We start from the raw sequence: 24,457 nt of genomic DNA, 5'->3' as shown, positions 1-24,457 counted from the left end.
CACACACACACACACACACATGTTGCAGTGTTTCTTTTGTGTGATTGCAGTTTTGACTAAATCACACGCCCGAAATAAAAAAAAAAACACTCAACGTGTGCAACGCTCCTGATGAGGGCGACCTGCTGCTCAGCCGTCCAGATCCGCCTGCAAACGATCATTAAGTCGTCAACCGTCCCCGCAGCCCCACATGGACAAAAATATTCACCACAAAACTGACTTCAATCATTGTTTGAATTTGCGTTGCCAAAATTAAATTCCAGACAATGAATTTAAATCATAGAATTCAATCCATGACTTTTGTTTTTTAAACACTATATAATGACTTTTTAGAAGTACTCTACTGTGTTTCAATGACTTTTGACATGCTGACTTTTACTACTTTTTATACATGCTTCTATCTATATTACGACAATGACATATTTATACCACATATGCTATTCAATGTCTTATGATCTACTATACTAAGAACGTCAATTAGCGTATTTTTTATAACGATTGCTTGAGATTTTAGATTTTCAAACGTGCATACTAAAGTTATTTTTAACTTAAATCTGAGAAAAAACAATTGAACCGCTGGAGGTGAGCATTGAAAAGCAGGACACTTTATTGTGTGAGATGTTTTGAACTTAATAGAAATGAGTTCTTCCGAGTCTCCACTTTCAACCTGTGATGACAAAAACATCACCAACACGAGGTCGAATCCAATGACAGAGAACAACACAGATAACTTAATTCAACATTTAATCAAATAGGTGAAGATATCGACACTGACTACAGGAGAGGTGTATTACAGAAGTAAAACAAACTATTTTGTATTTTTTAAACAAACATTTTATATTCTCTGTTTGTTTTTACATTGGATTACGATTACATAACTGAAATACGAATAAAACAGAACAATGAAAGCCATAGCCATATGTACCAGTGAATTGTGATCTGCCCTTAATCTTTAAAGATAATATTTGCATGTATTTTATACAAAATAGACTTTATCCACCAGTATGAGGGTAGTGCAATTCCATCAGGCTCTGGTAGATTTACTTTTACGCGAGATTCAACCTTTTTTTTTTTTGTTACGTTTTCTATCTTAAAGTGACCGGTAAATCCTCACAGCAATATACACGGGATCCAAAGCCTGGACATTTACAAAATATACCTTTCAACAAAAGATGAAGTACTAGGAGTTGGATTACAAGTGCTACTTAAAATGTAACTGCTTGAATACTTCTTTTCGTTTGTTAAAATGTTTTTTTTTTCCTCTCCCCTGCTTTGGTCACTCTTCTATAACTCAAAAAAAACCCTCTTTCTGTCTCGCCGATCTTCCGTCTCGCCCTCTCCATCGTTTCCTCATAACTTTACAACACAGTGAGCGTTCATATTGACATTCCCATTGACTCGTAGAATTTACATGTACTTCACAAGACAAACAAGTTTAGCAGTTCCTAAATGTATTCAACACATCTACCTTCATCAAACACAAACCAACAGGAAAAAAAAAATATTTACTTTCTTGCCTCTGTCAATGTACAAAAAGAATTAGGTAAAATTATTAATATCAAAGTGGATCGAGGGGATTCATTTAAAATCGCAGAAATAAAATAAGTTTTATTTTCTAATCAATCTCCAAAAAGCATCGACATTTGTTAAGGGTTTATCTCTCTTCATTCGAAGTGGATGTCTATGGCTGTCTCGTCTCCTTACATGTCGTTGAAAGGTAAAAGAGAAAAAAAGTATATAGGTTACGTCCATGTAAAAATAGTTTGTAATAGTAGATACTGTTTACATTGCACTGGATATGTCGGCGCTGCTATATACACACCTATGGCCCTTTAGGATGAGCGTGGATATGGTTGCATCTAAACGTTAATGCTGGTTTTCTGAGGCACCGCCGCCTGAAAACAACTAATACTGTATGCAAAAGTCACCCAAACAAACAAGACAGTCGAATCCTCCCCGAAAGGATCAACATTGACGCGAAGGGCATCCAGCCTGTGTTCTTTCACAGCCAAACATGGTTAATGAAACCTTATTAGTCTGATTGACCGGCGGCTCGTGTCCGTCGGAGGACAGCCGTGCCCGTTAGCTGCGAGTGACGCGCAGATGACCAGTTTCCATGGCAACCTGCTACCTGGTCTCCAAACTGCCAATCAGAGGTATGCGCCGTGGAGGAGTACCATTCAGAGTAAACAGTTGAGAATCCGTGTGGTCAATAATCAAAGCGGTTACACTAGATAGAACCAAGCGGGCGGCGGAGGATTATTGTGTGTGTGCGCGTGTGTGTGTGTGTCTGTGTGTTGATGCCTTTTACTTTGGTCAACACATGAGCTGGTACAAACATGTTTTCCATTAGCTGACCACCAACCTTTGTTCGACAGCAGTAGATGTCACTGCTTACTTTGCGATTTCAAAAATACAATATTTTGTACACCTCCAAAAGCAAAGCCTCTTCTACACTTAACGCGGATGACAACAACGTGTACTTTTAAGCTGGTGTAAGTGTGACATTGAACTCACAAATGAGAACCCTCAAGCAAAATTACAAAAATCCCATGACAACTTTCACATCTGCAGGAAAAGACATATAAAACGTTGATTTCGCATTTGGCACTGGTGGAGCACATCGACCAGATGTAGTCACTCATTGTCTGAGCTTTGACTCACAAATTATTTGGACCAAAACTGCAATTTCTTCCAAATACTATTATTTCTTGGGTGAGAACGGGCAGTCTGGCAAGGTCAATTCATGAAACCAAGTTGTATAAAACCAATAACTGAACTAGAACTTCAGTACGACTGCAGCCGGCAACACGAGGACGGTTCTGACTTCAAGCTGGCCTGCTTGAATATTTATGGCTATTTACTATCACACACCCAAGCTTTGGAAGTTCTGTTCAAAGGCAATCTAGTTCTTTAAACCACACTTGTTTCATTGCACTTGAATGAATTGAAAAACACACATTTGATTTAAATTAAGCCATTCATGCAATATCTTAATCGTAATGTTAAAGTCCATCAGGTCTGCCTCTAATTATTAGAAAGCATCAGATATATTTAGTTTATTCCAGTGGTGTCCATTTAGCACCATTGCGGTTGCAGCTTGTCACAACCTCGTTTAAGTATTTGGATTTGTGTTCAACATTATGTTTGTTGACTTACTTTAACACTGGGATGCTGATTGGGTAAAAGACACACAAAATGTATTGGGGACCACGTTGACATTTGATTACTCTTTTTCTATGATTCTCAAACTTTTCACGATCCAAAACACGAAGATGTTAATATTTGTTAGGTATTCTTAAGCGGTACCATTGGCTGCCTTCCTTACATTCATGAGAGGGGAATAGAACCGAGAGAGCTGCTGTAAAAACACCCTAAAAACCACTGCTTGGAAAGAAAGTTGCCAGAAAGGAAAACAAAAACAGAAACTATTTTTTAGAGGTTAGTTTCATATGCAAAAAAAAAAAAAGAAACCACGGTTTAGAGAGGATGGCTATGAGGAGCTTTGAAAGCTAAAAGGCACTGTGTTTCCCTTGTCAGAATCCCTGTGTAAACATTATATTCAGTGGGTTTGTCTGTGAAAACTTGTGAAAAATGTGTGTGTAGGCTTGTGTAGGTGTGACTTTTGCATGTGTGGTCAGAAATGTGTGTCTGCATGAAAATAATTTTCCCCCTAGCTGTTTTTTTTTTTTTTTTTTTCTTTCTTCCGTTGGTCACGTGTGTGGATCGAATTCACGTCATTTCAGAGATGAAAAACGGACTCACAGCTGAAAATAGTTTGTCCTCATTGTTCTTGGGTCCAGTCCTCGTGTCAGAATATGTTTTTAAATATTTCACTGTTTTTTGGGTTGTCCCCTTCGTTGCCAAGCGTCTTCTGGAAACCACAATAAAGACAACTACATTCTCCGTGCAGCAGAGATGGGGGGGGTGGGGCGGACGGAGACGCGCTGGGCGGGTGAGCAGAGAGGTACAGTAGGCTTGAGTTTGGAGGGAGCTTCTGTAAGCTACTAATCCAGAGAGTTGGACAGTATATCGGGTGTCATGATGAGGGCGGAGAAGGTGTTTCTAGGTGTAATCCTCTCAGCAAACAGTAATAAAACACTGGAGGCAGGTGGCCACCAAAATAAACAGCATCAGAAACCTGAGGACGGACCCTGGACGAGGGACAAGAGGGGGAAATAGGCTTAAAAAAATAGATCCAGCAAAATACATCCCGTCCGCATGAGACATTCTGAGCCAAAATATTTCACCTAGCGTGGGGGGGCGGGGGGGGATTTCTTCTTGGTTACCCGAAAAAAAAAGACGGCCAACGGGTCGCTTGGTCGGATGTCCTGCCCTAGTTTGTCCCAATCTGGTACCAACTTTCTGGAGGCATGAAGAGGTATTGTGCTCCCAGATTAGGCTGAATGGCTGCGGCCGGCCGTGTGTGTGTGTGTGTGTCTGTGTGTGTGTGGCAGATTCTTAAAGGGGGCCTGGGAAAAAGAAGCAGTTGAATCGTAGTGATGAGGGAGGCAGGACGGGCCAAAGGCTCGGGGGGCAACAGCTGGGGGCGGGGGCGGGGTATTAAGGCATTGCTTCACAGTTTAAGGCAGTCACTTCTGATGAAACAGCAGAGGCTTGACGCTCCCGTCTTTGAATTTTGGTATCTGGTTGCTGATGATCTCCGCCAGCATCTCCGGAAATTCCACACTGAGGGTTTTATTCACAAAGGTGTAGAAACAGATCTGCAGAAGACCCTCGACCATCTGCGGGAGAATATTAGAACATTTCTTTTAGTTTGGATTCTGCAGGAATGCACTAGGGTTTTATTTGCATTCAGATGTACAACATTTAGCAAATCCTTTGCACAAAAAGAGGATGTACATTAAGCATGCGGCGGCGTCGTGCATCGGGGTGTTTATGTGTTTCTCTCACCTCCTGCATGGAGTCCAGTAGCTTAGTTAGCTGGTAGAAACGCTGCCAGTTCTGACTAGCGTTCTCCTCTCTCTTGACGATGGCTTTTCCAAGCTCCTTGATGTACGTCATCCTGATCTCGTCAAACACCGCCTGGCTTTTCAGGCCGTCTTTTGGTACTGCGCACACGCACCAAGACAAAACACATTCAAATGACAAGAAATCATGGATACTGTTACTTTGGTACCCCGTCTAAGAGAAGATTCAGATAAATGCAAAGTGTGAGAAGATAGTGACGCAAATGGAGTCTTATGTTTGGTATTTACTTTTATGAGACTTCAATTCCATGGAATCCAATTTATATAAAAGTCTGTTGTTTATCGTGTTGTATCCTGGATCAACTGAGCGTGTGGCACTCCAACAATGACCCCCCACAGACACTGGTTAAACATATGTAAGCAAATACCCCCTGACCACGATGTCGGGAGCAGTGGAAAATATGCAAAACTAAAAGGTCAGTAGGTGCTGTGTAGTGTGCCCTGTAACTGGTGTGGGCTGGATGAGAATCTAACAGGTGGTTTGATCCACGTTCCATGAAAACCACAAACTCTACATCTGCAAACACACATATTGTGATCGGGCCGGTAGAACCGCTTTAAAAAAACTGCCCGATTCACACGGCTGCCATGGCCCATATAAGGATGCTATTGTTTTTTTTAACGTCACAGGAATATTACACAGTATATATAAGAGACTCCACTTCCGCGTATGAGAAACGATGGAAGCAGCTCAGATCAGTTGTCCTGACATGTCAGTGTTTCTGGTCCTCGGCGGGGGAACAAATGGAAATGAAAGAATGTGTATGGAAATGTCATTTCCTCTGCGTAACCAGCACGTCGCCCCCAAAGTGCACCCTAACCCCCTAACGTACTCTGCTGAGACTTTTCTTTACATAACGGGGGCAGACGTTTGATTTAGTAATATGCTTATCATGCTGTGTACAGTCTTGCCTGGATATTTTGAAAAAGGCTGAGCTGAACCGATTTGATAACTCTTATCTGACCTCCGCAGAACGTAAGAGCGTTGAGGACTGCTGAACATTTGGCCTAGGAAAAAACAACTTAAGTACCTTCCACAGAGCATTTGATATATTTCTGAAACTGAAGCAAAAATATACTTTCACTGTCTTGAGGGAAGCTTAGGAAACTAGGTGGAGCATACTGTTGTTACAGAAAGTGATAGAGATAATCACCATGTATACTAAATAAGTGTTAAATCGACTTTCTGCATCCGTAGATCAAAACCCTCTGATTATCCGAGAGGACAACATGCTAATGTTGGCTTTGGAACTCTTCGGAGCATCGTCACTCGGCGATTCGACCATCCAAGGCTGCGCCATATCTGCAGTACGAGGCTCGTCGACGCCGCGCAACCTTTACATCCACTACGCTGTTAATTCAACCTGACAGATCCCCCCGCTGTGATGAAGAAAACCCGCCGGGCGTCTTTCCTTACCTGTGCTCAGCAGTAAGAGGACCTTCATGCACAGATACTCGTCGTAGGACACCTGCAGTCGGACGAACTCGTTGCAGATGGTAAGCATCTGCTCGCACTGGTCGGTCATGAAGGGCAGCTTCATTCGCTCCCTGAACGGAGGAGAGAAAGGGCGAGGGGGGGAGAGGTGTAGAAGGGGTGTAGTCCAGAGGGGGGAATGAATGGAGATAAATAAGAGATTAGACTTCCTGCTCGCTCACTCATACAGTTATTCCATTGAGAATAAACGACCCCGGCAGGGAAGCACCACAGAAGCAGACTGTCCCGATGGATTTCACACCTCGCCTTACTTTCTACCTCCTAAAATCAATGAAGCTCCTGATACAGAGTCCTCTACTCGTTTTGACCATCTGCAGTGTTACTGGCGACGACCTCTCCACGTTTTTTGATCTATTTATAGCCCCCCCCTCTGATTCCATGTGTCCTTTGAGGGCGATTCTTCCATGGAAGCATTCTACAGATTACATTGGGATTGAAATGTAACCTCACTAAATGTTTTCCATTTCCTGCTAATAACTGGGGCAACATTTTAATACAAATTCAATAATGAAATTTCATAATATAAATATAACAGAATTAAGCTTTTAGGTATAATAATATAAAATAATGTGATTTGATAATATAATAACTTTTCAATTTCAGTCGGACACAATGCTTTTCCATTTTCACATTTCAATTAACATGAATTTTTTCAACCATAGAGCAGGGTTTGTCTGCTAAACGGCTTTTATATTTTATATTATATCTTCAAAACCTTCAAAAAAGGTAACCTTGTTAACCTTCCTCAAAGTGATGGTACTGTATCACATCTGTGTCACACCTAGAATAAAGCTGAAAATAACTATTCTATCCTTGTTACATTAAATCATCAATTTCACCATCCCACATTCATTTTTTAACATATAACAATAAGTAAAAGCCAAGGAGATGTGAAGAGCTGTGATTATTGGCAAAGATCATTAATAAAATGGGATAATTTCTCTCCTCCCCAAGTATTTAAAATCTGACCTCCGAGAGCTAGAAAAAGAACAGACATGAAAACGAGAGCTGAGCCTCGGCTTTTTCCCGTTTCCTCCGGGGACCACAGAGACTGTGGCAAGCACGAATATTTCAAAGCACAATCAATTTCTGCTCTTAGTGATTTTTTTTTTTGTTAGGTAAATGTGTCTTTGTAATTGTGTGTGGAATTAATTATACCTGAGCCGTCTCTCTGCGGCTTCGAGGCAGCACAGAATGTTATTTACTCCCGGGTCCTTTATGTGATTGGTGCGTTCTCTTGTGCCTGCGTGAGGAACGTGCTTTCCTAGTTGTGCTTTTCAGTGCGTTACAAAATTTGAGGGAGTGACCGCTTTACGCACTTGTTGATGACAAGATCCGGGGCGAAGCAGAGCATGCTGCCGTTGCACTGATCATAAGACCTCCAGCCAAGACTGAAGGACATGAGGAACAGCCAGGAGCACTGCAGCAGAGTCATCTGGTCGTCCAGGTGCAGGTTGCGGAAACCTAGGAGAGTCAGACATTTAGTGGCTCTTTAAATATTGTTGTTTTTTGTTAAAAACATGCAAGATGATATATATTTTTTAATCTGTTTTTGCAACTTGGAAAAAATGATTTCTTGTTTCATGAGCACTATTGCAGCCACTAATTCTGTCTGTATTATTAAAAAAAGCATATATGAGTAGATTTCGAATACATACAGAAACGTGAACGAGGTTCATAAGTAATTACATCATTAAAAACACAATTACAAAGGTAGCTCTTAAAAGTGAAATAGTTAAACCGATGTCCCAATGTACACACCGAGAGATTACAGGAAAAAAAGAGGGAGACATCTAATGTGTGACCAGGTTTAATTTCCTGGCAAATACTTGGAGAGATTATCAGGTCATGAGCCTTTGTTCTCATGAAACATGTGTGTTAAAATCCATTTTTGTTTCTGTGGGAATGGAGCTGGGCAGTATTCAAACGTCAAAACGGATTTTACTTAAACTGTCTTTTCTTTCAAAAGCCATTATAATAATCCCTCTGTATCTGTAATTACAGATTCAGTCAATGCAGATGCTCATTGGATGGTTGCTCAGTTAGTCTTTGGCTCCACCCCCAAGAGGAATCATGTCCTCAACAGGCAGCGACCGTCTCACCAACTATCCTCTTGTGTACCAACGTAAGTCATACAAGAAGAATCGGGTTTCAATAGATTATAGCAGAGTTGAATACATCCACTATTGAGATGAGCTTGCTTGATTACCGGAGGCCGTGCTAAAGTGCCAAAAGTGCCAAAAGTGACTCCCTCTACCAGCTGCATGTATTAAACGTTACGAATGACTTCATTTTCCATCGGTGACTTGGCCCACTTCACTACGCATTAGTCGCAACGCCGCGCGGGGAATAGTGACACACTTCGCTTGAGCGCTGATGTTCAGCGAAAACCAAATCCGAAAGCGAGACGCGGCGAGGTGCCTTTTCATTACCTGGCAGCGACTTGGCCCACTTCACCGCTGAGATGACCTGCTGCCCCCCCAGCCTGTTGAGAGTGGTCATGAGCCGCGAGGAGGTGTCGGGCAGGGTGCTGTCATAGCCCGAGTAGATGACCTCTGGCTCGATGGCCTTGAGCACCGACAGCATTGTGGGCACGAGTTGGGGCATGGGCCGGGGGATGACCGGCACGGGCATGACGGGGACTTTCATCTTGGTCAGCTTCTTGTTTTTCCTCGCTGTGGTGAAGAGCGAAGGAAGAAAAGGAGAAGAAAAGTGAACTTTTGAGAAGTGAGTTACTCAAACAGACTCTACTTGGAAAAGAAAATACCCAACAAAAACTACCCTGTAGTTCTGCAAACAATTATGAATCGCAGCCGCAAGTGATGTCAAATGTCGTGTAGTATATAGAGCAGTTGCTGTCTATTCTCTGTCAGTAAATGAAATTGTGTTGCGTGTGAGAACCACAACCACAAAATCAAGAATCATCACTGAACATTAGTGAAAGAAGGACAACCTACAGCTAATGGCTGACCCCCAACATGAACACACTTTGCTTTTCCCATCGGCAGACTCCACGTGTGGACGTATTACCGCACACAACAACATGTAGAATAGTCGGGGCTACTTGTTTGCTCTGAAAACCTAAATTGATCAAATGAAAGTGGTTTTACATTATCAGAACAGTAAGTCTACACTGTGACCAACCTTTGGATCGTTTTGACATTTTCTCCCACTAAATGTGCAAAACATGCACGGGGTGGAGAGGCTACGAAAAAAAACAACATGTTTTTTTTCCCCTCCTCTCTACCTCTGTTTAATTTCCTCTCCTGGCGTTTCTATGGCAACTAAGAGCCTTTCCGGTGGGAGTCTGTCTGCTGATGCATTGACGTCCATCAAATCTTCCTCCCCGTCTTTCTGGCTCTCCCTACACGGAGCTACTTTCACCTCCATCTGACAAACACGCAGTACGTACAGGTCATCTCATTCAACACCGACAGCGAGTCCAATCCCAGAGGAAGCGTTGGAATTTAGGAATCTGTTCTTCCATTCAAGGCCTCCCTTCAGAAGACAATATTGGCATCGTGCTGGACAAGTTCAGCCGTTTCTTTAATTGTAATATCTTTAATATTTAGGATAAACCATGAAATCAAACTTATAGTGGCAGTGGAGTCAAACACGAGCAGACAAATCTCAAGTCAATACTGTGACGTAAAAAGAGCATTTGATATGAGAAATATGACAGCTATTGCTTGATTAACGCATGTTATACAGACTCTAGATTCATCATAATTGGACAGCAGAAAATAAATCTACTAAAAGTACTATAGACATGGGAATATTTTCAGTTTCTATATTATATTTAAGTGCATATTTAAGTAAGTATGACCCAGTGTCAATCGTTTTAGCATCAGGTGACTTGACAGCCTAATGTGACTTGATTTTCCCGTTAAACTTGTACTCCCTCTAATGCCCATCAGGGGACGACTCCTCTGTGCAGAAGTCTACTTCTCACCGCATGTATGACCTCAGTAAACATTGTGACTATCGGTTTATAGTTGCAATCACTAATCGCACGTCTTATTCGGAACAGCATAGTGTCCATTTAGTAAATAATGAAGCTGGTTTGAGTAAAATAGACAGTAAAGAAGATAAGAGATAAGATAATCCTTTATTAGTTCTGAAGGAGGGAAATAAGTACACTCCTCCCATAGTAGGAGGAGGAGGCCTTCATTTTCAAATCCTCATTAGGTGTGTGTCGGCTGGCAGTCCTCTCCAGCTCTACATTGCATTCTGTACCTACTAAGCAAACATCTACAGTATTGAATCAAATCCCTGTTGTAACTATACCCTGCCAACACAATATCTCCCAAACTCCAAGTGTTTTAGAAAAGCCTGGAGTGATTTGAAGATGGTTTCAGGCGTTTTACCTTCCAAGTTCATCCCGGCTTTAAGACATTTCCTGAAGCGGCAGGCGGGGCAGTTCTTCCTGCGGATCTTATCGATGATGCAGTCATTCCTCCCTGCACACAGGTAGTTGTGCTGACCTGTAAAAGAGGAGCGGGACAATGAGAGAAGGTGGAAAAAGGGAGACATATTAGGTAGCTAAGGAGGTGTGAGAAGGATTAGCCTGGCCTGTATGTATATTATTACCACACTAACCGCCTGCTGAATCTACAGTAGAACATCATCTGCACTTCCTCCTCTCACTCTGTATGCTGCCGTACATGGTTTGGATGCATTGGATTAAGGTTACTTTATTAGAATAGATGTCAATGACCGTAATAGTTGAGGATAAAGGACAAAGCTGCCGATTCGCTCCATTTCTGTCGTTGGAGACGAATGTGATGAAAAAGAGCAGTTTTGTTACTACTGAACATGCAGCTGAGTAACATGTTACAAAAAAAGATACAAAACATAGAAAAAGGGGGCTGAATGTTCTTCGAGATACCGTTGGTAAGTATCTAGTTATAAAAGTTGACAAGTTGAAAGATAAAGGCGGGCTGGCTGCACTGCCACCGGCTCTCTGAGCATCTCTCCAGTTACTGCAGAGGACCTGCATAAAGACTCGCGGGCAGCAGGAAGCAGGGTTTCAGTTTCGACGGCAAGCTGAGTACTAACCGCTGATGGCCTCCATAACCAAACTCCAAGTGGAACAGTGACCCAAAAAGCACAAGACGAGTCAGCTCCAGTGTGCTCAGGACTGACACATCCGAATTGTAACAGATTGAGTTCATTATGGGATGTAACATAATGGCAAGTATGCCATGGTCATCTTTCTAAGTTTCACTTTGTAAGTAATTCCATGAAATGAAACTGCCACTGAAAATCTAGAACCTCCTCATATGTGCCAGATGAGTCACCGACCAAGATGTTCACAAGTGCGGCTGACTTTACAGTCGAAAAACAGACTGCAGCGTTCTTTTTTTTTTTTTTAGAACATTCTTTTTTTCTTTTTACCATTGGATTCCAAAATGTTAGATGTGGGTCTGAGAGGACGCCCCGGGAGGCAGCGAAGACACTATGCAGGGCGCCGAAGGGCAGAGGAAGCGGTGAGATGCAACCACAAAAAAGATCCAACCCAGGATAGGTTTTAGAGGGGTTTCTCACTCTTTGATACCCGAATTAAGAGGCAATCTGCATTGCCTCTATGTATGTGAACTACGCGGAAATACACCGTCACAGTGCAACACTCACATACGCGACCCGTTCTTCCACTGAAAAAACAATGAGTTCAAGATCTTATTAAAGACAATATGCCGCATGACTAGATGACTAAATGAGTTTCCTGTGTTTGTCAATTGCTGTAGGTGCGGGGAATTGAGGTGAAACGTCCACTCGTTATTTATTTCTGGTGGAACAGCATTACTCATTATCGAGCAGATCTCCACAGCTCTCACATTGAGATCCAATAAATAATGCCATGGAAACCGCACAAGGTGTCCTCAGATAACTGTGAAATTTGTTGCTGTTGTATTCTCAATTGATGCAGAGATCTTCATAGTGGACAATGCATGTTTGATTTCCTTGCCTCTGCCACTTTCCAGCTGCACTTTATTTACTGTAAATACAGACTGAGAAAATCACCGGCTGGAACGAGATCATGGCCTTGCCGAAATGCCCTTTGGGCCCATAAAAAGTGCTACTGGTCTTTGAAATAGAACTTGTTTGATGCAGCTTTTTGAACTAAAGGGCATTCAATATGGCTGCTGGCACTATATAATAGGATGTCAAATAATAGACTTAGAGTTATTGGTATTCCTGCATCACTTCATCCTAGATAGACCCAATGACGGCCGTCACGGCCAGCGAGGCCATAAACATCATAACAACATACATTTCAGTTTGATGATATTTTTCTTTTTGAAGATTGCTTTTTTTGTGTTACATAATTATCTGCAATGTAGTAGAGCATTTGTGATACTTTAATTGGTGTGCATTAAATCATACTGGAATGTTTGCTGAAATTGATTGGATGACCCTACCAAAGAGAATTTGCCACCAGCCTCCACAGACTGACGGAGGCAAATTAACTCCAAAAAGAAAGGCCTCCAACTAAGGTCCAGGTTTGTGTCTCTCACGATCTTCCATTGCATTAAGGTTAAGGACTACAGTTCTATTCAATGTTAGACTCATAACGCTGGCAGTCAGAGCCGCCGTCTGAACATTCCCCACGTGGAAATCTTTCTAAAAGTGAACTCATAATCTATTTCCATTATCATGCAGGGTTTTGCATGACCCCGCCTGACTCCTGTTTGCTTACAAGTGAGTGAACACTGGGCCTAATACAGCAGACTAAACGCATGTACCTTGAACACCAGCAAACACTGAATCTGGGACATCAAGCAAATGATTAGCTCAGCTTAATGATGCTTCAGAGCAGCAGCACCCTGCGATGTCGGTGGCGGCAGCGAAATAAATTCTGCAAACGTCTCCCGACATTAATAAAACCCCAGAAATAATTAACTTAAAAAAAAACATACAAATGATCTTATTTCAAATGGACTGGAAATTATTCTGCGGGGCCGGCGGTGTGATAACGAGACAGCAGTCCCCGATACCACAGAAAAAGAAAAAAGCCATCTGTGGTGTCGAAAGTGGCAGCTGAATGACGCAGATACCCGCGCACCCTTATCCCGTCCCGCTCGGTTAATAAGCGCCAGGCAGCAACTGCCAGAACTCGTTGGTGAACCTCTGGCTGGCTCGTAGCCAACTCTAGCGCGCAGGGCTGCAACTGGTGTCTGCTCAGTGGGCCGGCGGTAATCCCCGTCGACTCGCAGCGAGCAGATGCCATTTGAACCTGTCCGGTTCATTAGTGGTTAAAGGCAAATGTACATAAAAGCGCGCTTTTACGAATGCAACAAAGCCTGTATGTGTATTTGTTAATTGTTGTGTTAGGCAGTTACTAAAATGTGTCCTGGCAGTACCTCTGATGTGCAGAAGGGGGGAAGGTGCCCATTCATCGCTGCTTGGACCTTTGATTTGTTGGGTGTTGAATGTTGTAATTGTTAAATCATCCTTTCTTTCATCACACTACTTTCTAAATAATTACAAAAACACTTAAAAAACGACTGGATTCTCTGAAAAATGACCCTGTGAATTTGACATTTTGGAGATATATTGTTTCACAAGACTATTGTGTTATGTTATTATCAGCTACAATTGTCATTTTAAGGTGGTTTTTGACATCAGATGTTATGGGGTTTATGAAGGTCAAGGGAAAATAAAAGGCCTAAATAGAAATAGATTGTGATTGAGATTGTGTGAATACTATATTCCCCACCTGCGAGGATCATTGGGTGGAACATTCCAAGCAGAAATTGAACAGCACAAAATCACTCGCAGGCAATTTACACTGACTTGAATTACCAAATCATTACTTGCATGCATTAACAGATAGTTGGCAAGGGGCTATGCGTCTCTCTGAGCAGATTGCTCATATGTCAGTGCTGAAGAAATGCAGGGAAATGGGTTATGGGAAAATCAAGTATTTCCATCATTATCATCATCATCATCAGCATTATTTTTTATACTTATTACTTTATATGTTGAAAGTGCATTTATTTACCATCTGTGTTTTGTCGTGCTCTCCATCCTTCACCATAGACACAACGATCGGAGAATGGAGAGGGGGGGGGGGGAGAAAAAACAAAAATAACAGATATAACTTTCTCAATAGTACTGCAGGTAGCTCTTTTCAAAATAAAACTTCCAATTGAACGCTTGGCATTTTAGTCAGTCATGAAAGTTGTTATATAGTCAACGGCTAATTAGGAGTGATAAAATCCTGTGCATTTAGTACCAGTGTTTGTTTGGTCAGTGATGCATCGGGACACGTTGATGTAATAGTTAATTAATGCAATAATCCATTGGAAGAAAACAGCTTCAGAACGACAGGAAATGGAGAAACCGAAGGGGAGAGAGGCAATGGGAAATGGAATGCATTGCACAAATACATTGACATAAATTCCTTTCGGTTTGTCAGATGCATTGCTGCAACACTGTGTTAAAGTGTGTTGTCGGGGGAGGATTGTTGAGCTGCACATAGTGAGTTTCTCAGTAGCGATATGTTTGAAATAGGACTAAGGCTCAATTCCCCCAAAAAAATAAACCATAAGTGGATCTACTAAGGCCAAACAGCCAAGTATTAACAGTTTATGGTGCCTGGAAAAATGAAGCAGCGGTGGTGCTGCATTGCTGTTCAACAGCTTCGAGTGTTGAATATATGAAACTCAAACTCAAATGAGAGTGTGGGACAAAAATGTACAAAGGTAACGGGTGTTAAACGTTGCTCTTAGGTGCACATGTACAGGTTTGTGGCTGCATAGTATAGAAAACACAAAAACATGAAACTGCAAATGTGAGCCTGGTGTAGATGGGGGCACAACTCATCGGTTGAAGGGATGAGTTCATTTGATCTAGTCTGAATTTCACACATTGGTTCAAAACAAACATGTTTCCAATGACGTCACTTTTAAATGATATATACTTTTGTTCATTTGAGTGAATACGATCATTCAAATGTTCAGCATCTTTTTTTTAGCACATGTCTGACTGATGCAGGTAGGCATGTGTGTGTGAGACGAACCTTCCACGGCCCTCTTGAAGAACACCTTGCAGCTGCCGCAGGTTACAACACCGTAGTGGCATCCCGAGGCCTCGTCTGAACACACCAAACAGATCTTGTGCGTCTGCCCACTGGGCTTTGATTGGCCCGCCCCTGCAGAACCGACCGTCTCCCCAGCTCTCGGTGATGAGCTGAAATGCGCACGGAGAGAAAAAGTGTTGGAGAGGGAGAGAAAGGGGGAGAGATTTGTAACAAGGAGTGAGCTGCAAAGATGTTTGTTATAAATCCAAAGCAGGCTGCTGAGAGCTGGTTTATCTGCAGCCTCCATGGTATGTTCTGTGTTGCTAAGAAACATGAAAACCCTGTAGACTAATCCAGTAGACTACGGGAAATATGTCAACTAAAAACAGATTCATGTTGAGACTGTGCTGCTTTTTCCCTGATCACCGTTTTCTTCGGCAATCTGGACAAGGGCTGGATTATTAAGAATGATAGAGGTCATTCCAAAAGTATTAAACTTTACTTTTTTTTAATGGTTCCTAAAAAATCAAACAGGCAAATAAACAGGCTCTGAGAAGCATTAATGTATATATGGCTGGGAGGGTCGTCTTTTTTTTGAAGCTCTCTTACTTGAACCTGATATATTTGATTTTCTTCATCTGGATGTGCTAACTGATCTGTAAGCAAATAAGTCAAACCCGATAAAGCCTATGAAGAGCTCTCTTGTGCAACAAGACTCTAAATCTCACGGAAATACACATTTGAGCCTTGTTTTAATCTTGGCTACCCTCACACATAGTTGTTCTTATTCTCAACTGTTTATAATTAGGCTTTTAAGAAACTGAGACCAATGAACGGCAAAGGGCTAGCATGAGCAAGCGTGAGCTAGCCTGAGCTAGCGTGAGCTTGCGTAAGCACTGAGTGTTTGAAAGAGTTACTGGGTTTATGGTGAAGCAAAAGAGGTTCCAAACTAGTTTTGGCAGATTAGGCAGACACTGCAATCATAACAGGAATTCAACAGCGTTAGAAGGGCTTAATACTTTTCTCCTTGTTTGTCTTGGCTGCACGGTCACTGCAATGTACGTTAGCATCACGTTACAGGCAGGTCGCAGAGCTTAATAATTACTTTGCCTTTTGGCCTGTAGCTATCTGGGTGCTGATTCTGCATCGTGACGCTCAAAGTGTTGTTCATAACCGCGTTCTGTGCACGACGGTAAAGTTACAGAGCGTGTTTGCCACGCGGGAGGGAAGAGTGGAGGGTATGTAAATGGCACTTGAGCGCCTCAAAGGCCTGTAGCCATACCCGCCTATCTTTCCAAAGCATGACCCACATTCACAGCAGCCGGAGCTTCGTGGTCAGCAGAAAGACGACGCTTATGTAATTTGGAGTGCAACCAAGTGGGAGTAGAGGTGGTGCGCATTGGAGGACTTCCAGCTAAGAATTTTGTAGCTCTGGCTTAACACTGAAGTAGCCAAGATCATTGGCAACAGTCGGATCGGTCCAAATAGTGGCGGGATTCAGAAAGCGATGCCAGATTGCCCTTTTGGCAGTCATCCGTCACACTGTTTTGTAAATATCTTAAAGGGTTGCTTTTGTATTCTTATCGTTGAGCCCATTGTCCCATGTTTTTGTGTCCGAGTGACTAATAGGGACAGTATTGAGTGGCCAAAACAAGCTCAAAAGGCCATTTTGGAAGGAACCTGAGGAACTAGTTCAACTAGAGTCCGAAATCTCTCTTTTTTAGGGTTTTATGAAATCTTTTCAATAGTTAAAAAGATTTGATAAAACCCTATGATTATGCTTTCTGTACCTCAACAATGCCAACTGAAAGCCTCGGCTCTCCTAACGTCTCAAGTTCCCACCTGTGTTTCCCAGAATAAGAACCAGATAAAGCAGGAGGTACAGAAAGACATTTTATTTCCTTGAAAGGTCCTTAAGGTGGTTGTAATAACCCTCTGTGCCTGTTAACGGCTAAAACAAGCACTTACGGTGGACATTGATGGTGCAGAATTGCCAAGCGCAATTACATTCAGCCCAACATTCTCACTCATTAGCGGGCCAATTTTCAAAAATTGAAGGATTTATTACTCCCACAGACAGAAATAAATGGGAAAGGATCAAAATAGTGTAGAAATAAAAAAGTTATTATCTGAATGTGGATTTGCGTAGAGGCAAAACACATTCAGTTCCACAGAGACTAGGGGGAGAAAATAACCACATTTGTTCTTTTGCAAAAATGACACTTTCCTTTGAGAAGAAAAACATTTAAAAAATCAGATTTATTCAGACATGGAGCTGGAAGGCTTCAAAATGGATCCATTAATTATCAAATCAATCTCAAATAAACTCTAAACTCTGACCTACAGTTGACCCCGAAATTTAAACCTCATCGCCCATACATCAACGCCCGCAGTAACCGCATTGCTCGACACAGAAACATCTTTACTCAGATTCATTCTGATCCGTACACACTGCGGGTCGACCGCATCTGCAACACTAGCCCTCTACAGACCTTCGGCTGATGGCTGCCTAATGGTTTAAAGGCAGCAGTACAGTATTTATAGAAACCGCTCACATGGAACCCCCCCTACGAGGTCTATGGTGTACTGCACATTACTCGGCAACTTGAAGCCGCTACAGCTGGCTTGGAGGGAAGATGCGGTGCACACTAATTACGGGGAAGTGCTTGTCCGGCGACGGCTCATATGGGATTGCTCAGCCACCGGAAAGAAAGAAAGAAAGAACGGCCAGTGAAGCGAGAGATCACATGACACCAACCAACCGAGTGCAGCGTGTTCAGGCATTTAAACAGACGTGGCTCTGCAGTTTTTGAGATCATTAGAATTTGTATTGATGACATCTGCACTGTCATTTTTAATCTACAGTTTATTTGCATGTTTAGTTTGTTTTAATGGTGCGTCTGTGGCTGTGTTTTAACCATCTTGTGGGTACATACATACATTTGCACAGTCCCTATAATGCAAGTATTAAGGCAGCGTAAGGGTCAGGATATACATAAATCAATGTAATGTGCCCAAAAGCGCTGAAAACACAGACGTGTGTGTGTCACTGTAAAGTAAAAAGGAGAATACTTAAAATAAATCTGATCATGCTGAACAGTGTTTTAGCTCTCAGGCATAACACCAATCACTCCGCTGGCTATTTTACTTCTACCTACAAACACCTCTTCCTGTGTGTGAACACAGGAACACACAGTATGTGTCAACACTGAGAGAATTTGCAGAAATGTCAGGAGGCCAACAAGAGAGAAGCAACAAAAAAGTAATCCTGCTACTCAGTGCAGCACAATCCTCTCTACCTCCATGCAAACTGTTTTTCTAAAGTGTACAATGTACAACCAATTCGGACATAACCCTTTCTCCCCAAACAAGTCCAAATCCGGCAGTTTCTCCATTCGTTCTTTTCACTTTACTTAAATGGATCAGAGCAGCTTCCAACTGTTCACTTCATTAAGACAATTTTACATGGTGAGGAAGTGGAATAGCGTAAATGGCAGCACACAGAGAAGAGAGAGGGCCTGTTGGCCGGAGACAGTCTGAACTGGGAGGAGCTGCTGTTTCACTGGGGAGTCGTATCCCAGTGACTACAGTGGGAGCCAATGAGAGGTTGTTTTTTTCCGTCGCGATAAAAGCTTTTTTTGGGCCAACAAGTGGGAGCAGAATATGGGAAAATTCATAGAGCCGAGGCTTGACCCGAGTAGGAAATTGACTAACTTGGCCAAACATGTTATAGTGGACATTTGGGAAAACCAATGTAACCACTGTGGTTTCTAACTTGCTTTTATTGATGTATCACATATCACCATTGAGGAAAAAATATATATTTTAATGTCAGAGACACATAATAAAATCTATTTCATTTTTTCTAATCGAGTTTTGCAACACTCGTGTCAACGGTTATGATTTCATGTTAGTTATAGTTGAATATTTATTTTTACATCTTGTTATAGGGAATCTTGGAGCATAATCCACAGCCTGCGTGCTATTGCTATTCTATCATAATGATAATGCTGTCATGTAAACCATGTGTGAAACAGGACGATACTCAAAAGATTGCAAAATGAAATGTTTTATATTAACTAAATGCTGTACGATTATTTTGCAATACTGTGTAGCCCTATTGCATCACAAACCCAAAACGTTAAGAAAAGCCGCTCTTTGCCATATGAATCTGTATTGTGCATTTCCCTGCCTTTCCCTACTTTCACTTCTCCTCTCTCACATCCGTCTCTCGCACCAACGCCCTCGTCCTCTCTTGTAGCTCCTTCCCCCTGTTCCTCCTTCCTCTTCCCCTCACCCCCCTTCATCTGCCAAGGTTATGTAATATTCGTATTATTATAGTCCACTCCCCCGCCCCTCCTCTGCCCCCCCCGCCCCCGTTGCACTCGACCCGTCAGCCAATCGAATGTCACGACTGGCAGGAAGTATGGAGGAAGTCAGGCGAGTCATGGGATTATCCAACTCACCTACCCAGAGACAAGCGTGCACAGCGTACGTGTGTGTTATCGGTGTGTATCAACGATAGAAAGCGCGCGCGTGTGTGTGTGTGTGTGTTAATTTGCTCTTTGAATCAGTGAGTGGAGCCTTTCTTTGCTAGAGAGGAGCAGAGTTATAAAGCTACCCTTGTTTCCGAAATCGTCATGTGATTTTGTGATGGCTTCCCGTTTTCTTCTCTCCTTTTCTCCTGCTAAACTCCACCAAGAACCTCAATCCCATCTGCCTACATCTCCCTCGAAGGGCAGTCACTCCAATCATGTCAGTTTCTGGTTGTCAGGTGATGTCTGAGGTCAATTGGGATTGTTGCCCGTGAGAAACAACAGAGTGCACAAGATCATTTAGTATTAATTTGTATTTATAATGCAAATGTTCTGAACAGCTGAACAGCTTTTTCACCAAGCTGAAAGACAACTGTGCAGGTGTGAGTGGAGGTGAAGAGTGAATGCTCAAATAGGGTCCAATTCAGCCGACACTCACAAAGTGAGGGTTTGTGTCATCCCAGTTATCACCTCAATCTGTTCACATTTCATATTGCACCGCTCTCTGTCCGTCCATGTTATTTGTGTTTTTATAGCACGCAGCCACATATGCTCATAGAGAATCATTAGCAAACATGTCATTAACTACAGTTTCCACTGCGAACCAGAGAACGCGCAATTCAGATTGTAAAATAAAAAAGTTATCGCAGTCTACTCTGCCCCCGTCTTTGCAGCAGATGATGCAGCTAATGTGTAGATGCACTCGCGTTCACCGGGGAAGGACGGCTCCCAGATCTCACCGTGCTATAAACACTCTGCAAAGGAAGAGGACAGACATTACAATTCAAGTTTTAAATTATGTTGACCGGGGGATTTAAATACGGATAAAACGTGTCATTCCTGGATTGGTCCATGCGGGATTATATTTCCCTGTTTAATGGGACGGATATGGATGTGGTTATTTAACGAGTGGGTGTTCGCATGTCTACGATATAAACATCATTACTGGGCTGTTGATTTCATCCGTGCAGCATCAGCCAGCAAAGGTCCAGCAGGAGGCTCAACGCTCTACACAAGCTCCGGTTATATATAGAGAGACCGAGAAAAGCGTGTGTGTGGGCAGGACATCGCAGAGAATCACAGATCACCTCGAGGAGACGACCGAGATAACGGCGCTAACAGGATGCACAGCCGGCCCTTTTCCTCATTTCTATGATGTCCAGAAGAGAATAGAGAGCAGTTGCAAAAACGGGAGACACAACTTCTACTGTTCTTGTCAGAGGAGGGTACGGTTCAGGCGAGATGAGGTCACAATCCCTGGAGCGTAGCCATGACGTACTGGAATGTGCAGCTTTACAGGAAATTGGGCCACAATGTGTAGACCACAGGGAGCTAAATGAAGGGCAGGAGCACAATACTTTATCCCGGATATCGAATTCTTTATCTTCTACAACAATAAGACCATGCTTAACATTAAACCAAACTTATCCCATCTCACAATCCCTTTCTATTTTTTCTTAAGTCTATTCATGACCTGTGGCTAACTGCGAGTTATGTCACCAAAACACCAGAGTCTGGAGTCAGGTCTCCGTCCAAAGTCACGGCCTGAAGTTAGAATTATTAAATGTAATCCTGTGGACGTAAAGAGCAGCTTGTCCAAGACTCAGACACAGCGAGTGAACTAGTGGCCGCAGGTTATCCATTCAGACGGGCTCATTACGGACCCACGGCAGCAACCGATACCATTTTGTCTATTGATTGCTTGAATACGATTAGGAAATGATTCTCATCGATACGTCAAAAAGGACCCTGAAAAATATCAGATATCAAATGGTGACGAATAGCACCAGCATTAGCTTGGATAGATCATAGGGGACTGTAGGGAAAAAATAATCAATTTAATGAACATTCATGCTATCAATAATTCATAAATGTTACTGTCATTCAGAGAGGGAGACATAGAATACGCAAGAGTGAGAGAGAGAGAGAGAGAGAGAGAGAGAGAACCTTCAATTGCTCCCTGTAGATTCGATTTGCTGCTGACACATTGTGTGTCTTAAATCAGATAGATGGCCGGGGCCTGGGGGCACAAAGCACCCATTTCCCCTGCTGCTCTTATATAATTAGTTTTCACTTAGCACCCCCAAAGTTTCCCCTCCTCCCTTCCTCGCCCACTCTTCCCCTTGCTCCCTCACAACAGCATGTCGGCTGAAAAGACCAGTCTCTACCTTCACAAATGTATAATTGATTACGACCAATGAATATCCCAATAGCATTCATAGGACAGGTCGTCACTCGTCTGTTCCCGTGAACCAGCAACATGCAAACCAACAGTGGTTATATAAGGTCACCGAAGCTATGTGCATATGTATCAAGGCCATAATAAAGTCCACTAACAATATCCTACTGTTGGAAGATTTTCATCAACAAATCCAAGCCTGACCCTTTCTCAAGAAACGCGATACAAGGAAATACATCAACAAAGAAGAGACATTTAAAAAGATTTGGTTACCTGGCAACAATGCAAAATAAAGGGGGAGGGAGGAGGGAGTGTAAAAGCAGTCGTTTTGCTGTGGGAAAATAACTGAGGAGCTGCAGCAAACCACTTCACAGATCGGCCTACATTTCCTGGACTAAAACGTGTAAAAGTTTAAACATACACGGCAAGTGTTGAATGTCAGTCCTCTTTACACAAAATACAGTAGAAGCTGAAACTCAATATCTGTTCCCTCCGAGGTCCGGCTCGACACAGCTTACCAAAATAAGTGATTGTTTCAGAGGAAATGGAGACGACAGCCAGCCAACATTACTGGCTGCGAGCATCGAGTGAACGGACGCCATTGGATCATTTCATTAAATCGACATTACACTGCCCGCCAGCAACCAATGAATAGAATTGGCAATGAATTCCACCCAAATTGATCTTTTCCCACTGTAATTTATCCCTGCTGAGATCCATAGGGGTCAGAGCGTGGACGGGCCAATGGCTTTCAGCATTTCGGTGATTCTCTGCCGTATTTCTCTGCCTTATAGCCACGAGTCAGCATTTTGATCTGTGACGATGGAAAACAGGTCACGCAGCAGACAGGAAGGCGTGCAGGCAGAGCCGGGTGGACTTTTAATGCTGACTAATGGAGGGTTCCACCTACATGCGCCCACCAACCGCGTCTGCAAAAGCACATTAATGAAATTTCCGGATGCTGCTGTGACGGACAGCACGCGGCGGGTTTTGCAGGGTTTTCGTTTTGTTCATCCCACCGCTGGCGACGCGTTCATCAGATATGTCGCACATACAACACGGCAGGGCGGTGGTATCGGCTGCAAGCGGGATCTGAGCCGTGAGCGGTACCAATGTGCAGTGTAATCGCTTTGCCAAAACCTGTCCCAGAGAGAGTGATGGCAACGTGTTGAATCTGCATATGAAGGCACCGCTCTTCTAATTTTATAGGTATTAAATATTTAAGTCCACGTGCATGCGGTGCAGATTTGGACCCTTGGTAATATTATATTGTCGTTATTATCGTCAGTTGTGTGTGTGTTTGCAAGAGAAAGTCGAGTGCATTGAGCGAAGAGTCAACAGGCCGCATGGACGGTGGCGGCATTTAAAATGCAGAGATAATCACTCAGGAATTTTTTCATCCAAAGAAGTTGGAATATAAAACTCTAGTTCAGGCTTTAGCAAAAAGGAACACATGAAACATGGAATTGAACGAATTACGGTAAGATTTTGTATGTAGGCTGCAGGCAAAAATGGCGGCCACCAGACTGAATTTGGCTTTTCTAAAGAAAAACCGCCTCTGCGCTGCTTTAACGTTTCACTGAGGCATAACTACAGTTGGAGGTGTACAGTTTTCAAGCCTAAAAGTTGAGACCATCTCTGTATTTGGATTCAAATATTAGAGCATTGTAGCTTTTTTGATATTGATGATAGGACTTGAAAATCAAACGGTCCATTACTGGAATGGATTCTGAAAAAGGTTTCACACCTCTCCGCGTGATGTACTTGTTTCTTCTTCTTACATGATGGCAAACACGGGATCATTCCGACCGATTCTAAGCAGTTGATTGTTTTGTAATCTACGCTTTAAATCAATACACATAAGCAGACATCATCATCTAATTTCATTTCTACAAAGAAAACAAAATCCTAAGTGATGGGATTATAGTGAAGGAGTGGACCTTCCTTCAGGCGACTGAATGTGTCTTCATGGCAAATCGTTGTTATTTTGATTATTATCATTTTTATTAACTTTATTTTCACTGTCGTCTCGTAACAGACTTATTCGTAGCTGACAGTAATAAAGGCCAGAGTGAGTAAGCAGTCTCAACATGATAGAGGCGAAAGCAAACGGCCTGCAGGCGAAGCTGTGCGGTAGAAACAGAAGCATCAATTTAACAGAGAAATGTCCTCGAAAAGCAGGGACTGAAGAAAGAAAACTAAAAATCATTCACCTGTTCTTCCTCATCTCTT

The 24,457-nt window shown here is 42.6% G+C and overlaps 1 protein-coding gene across 11 annotated transcripts in view; it reads right to left on the bottom strand.

Annotated features, from left to right (window-relative positions):
- Window positions 1-727: 727 nt before the first annotated feature.
- Window positions 728-24,457, bottom strand: part of LOC100174895 (glucocorticoid receptor) — a 43,570-nt gene continuing 19,840 nt past the window's right edge. For 5 of the 11 annotated variants that reach the window (XM_040182573.2, XM_040182574.2, XM_040182575.2 and 2 more), the window contains exons 3-11: window positions 15,512-15,681; window positions 14,492-14,518; window positions 13,851-13,898; window positions 10,854-10,970; window positions 8,919-9,161; window positions 7,806-7,950; window positions 6,409-6,539; window positions 4,915-5,072; window positions 728-4,745 (exon numbers count right to left, since the gene is read on the bottom strand). In XM_040182573.2, the coding sequence (XP_040038507.2) occupies window positions 4,593-4,745; window positions 4,915-5,072; window positions 6,409-6,539; window positions 7,806-7,950; window positions 8,919-9,161; window positions 10,854-10,970; window positions 13,851-13,898; window positions 14,492-14,518; window positions 15,512-15,681 (1,192 nt within the window). In that variant the 3' untranslated portion in view covers window positions 728-4,592. The remainder of the gene's footprint in view (window positions 4,746-4,914; window positions 5,073-6,408; window positions 6,540-7,805; window positions 7,951-8,918; window positions 9,162-10,853; window positions 10,971-13,850; window positions 13,899-14,491; window positions 14,519-15,511; window positions 15,682-24,457) is intronic. The other 6 variants (XM_040182578.2, XM_078106788.1, XM_078106789.1 and 3 more) reach the window with 2 other exon arrangements.

The sequence above is a fragment of the Gasterosteus aculeatus genome, chromosome 7, assembly GCF_964276395.1.
Source record: "Gasterosteus aculeatus chromosome 7, fGasAcu3.hap1.1, whole genome shotgun sequence".
In the NCBI taxonomy this organism is placed as follows: Eukaryota; Metazoa; Chordata; class Actinopteri; order Perciformes; family Gasterosteidae; genus Gasterosteus; species Gasterosteus aculeatus.
This window is presented reverse-complemented; position numbering and strand designations above follow the sequence as displayed.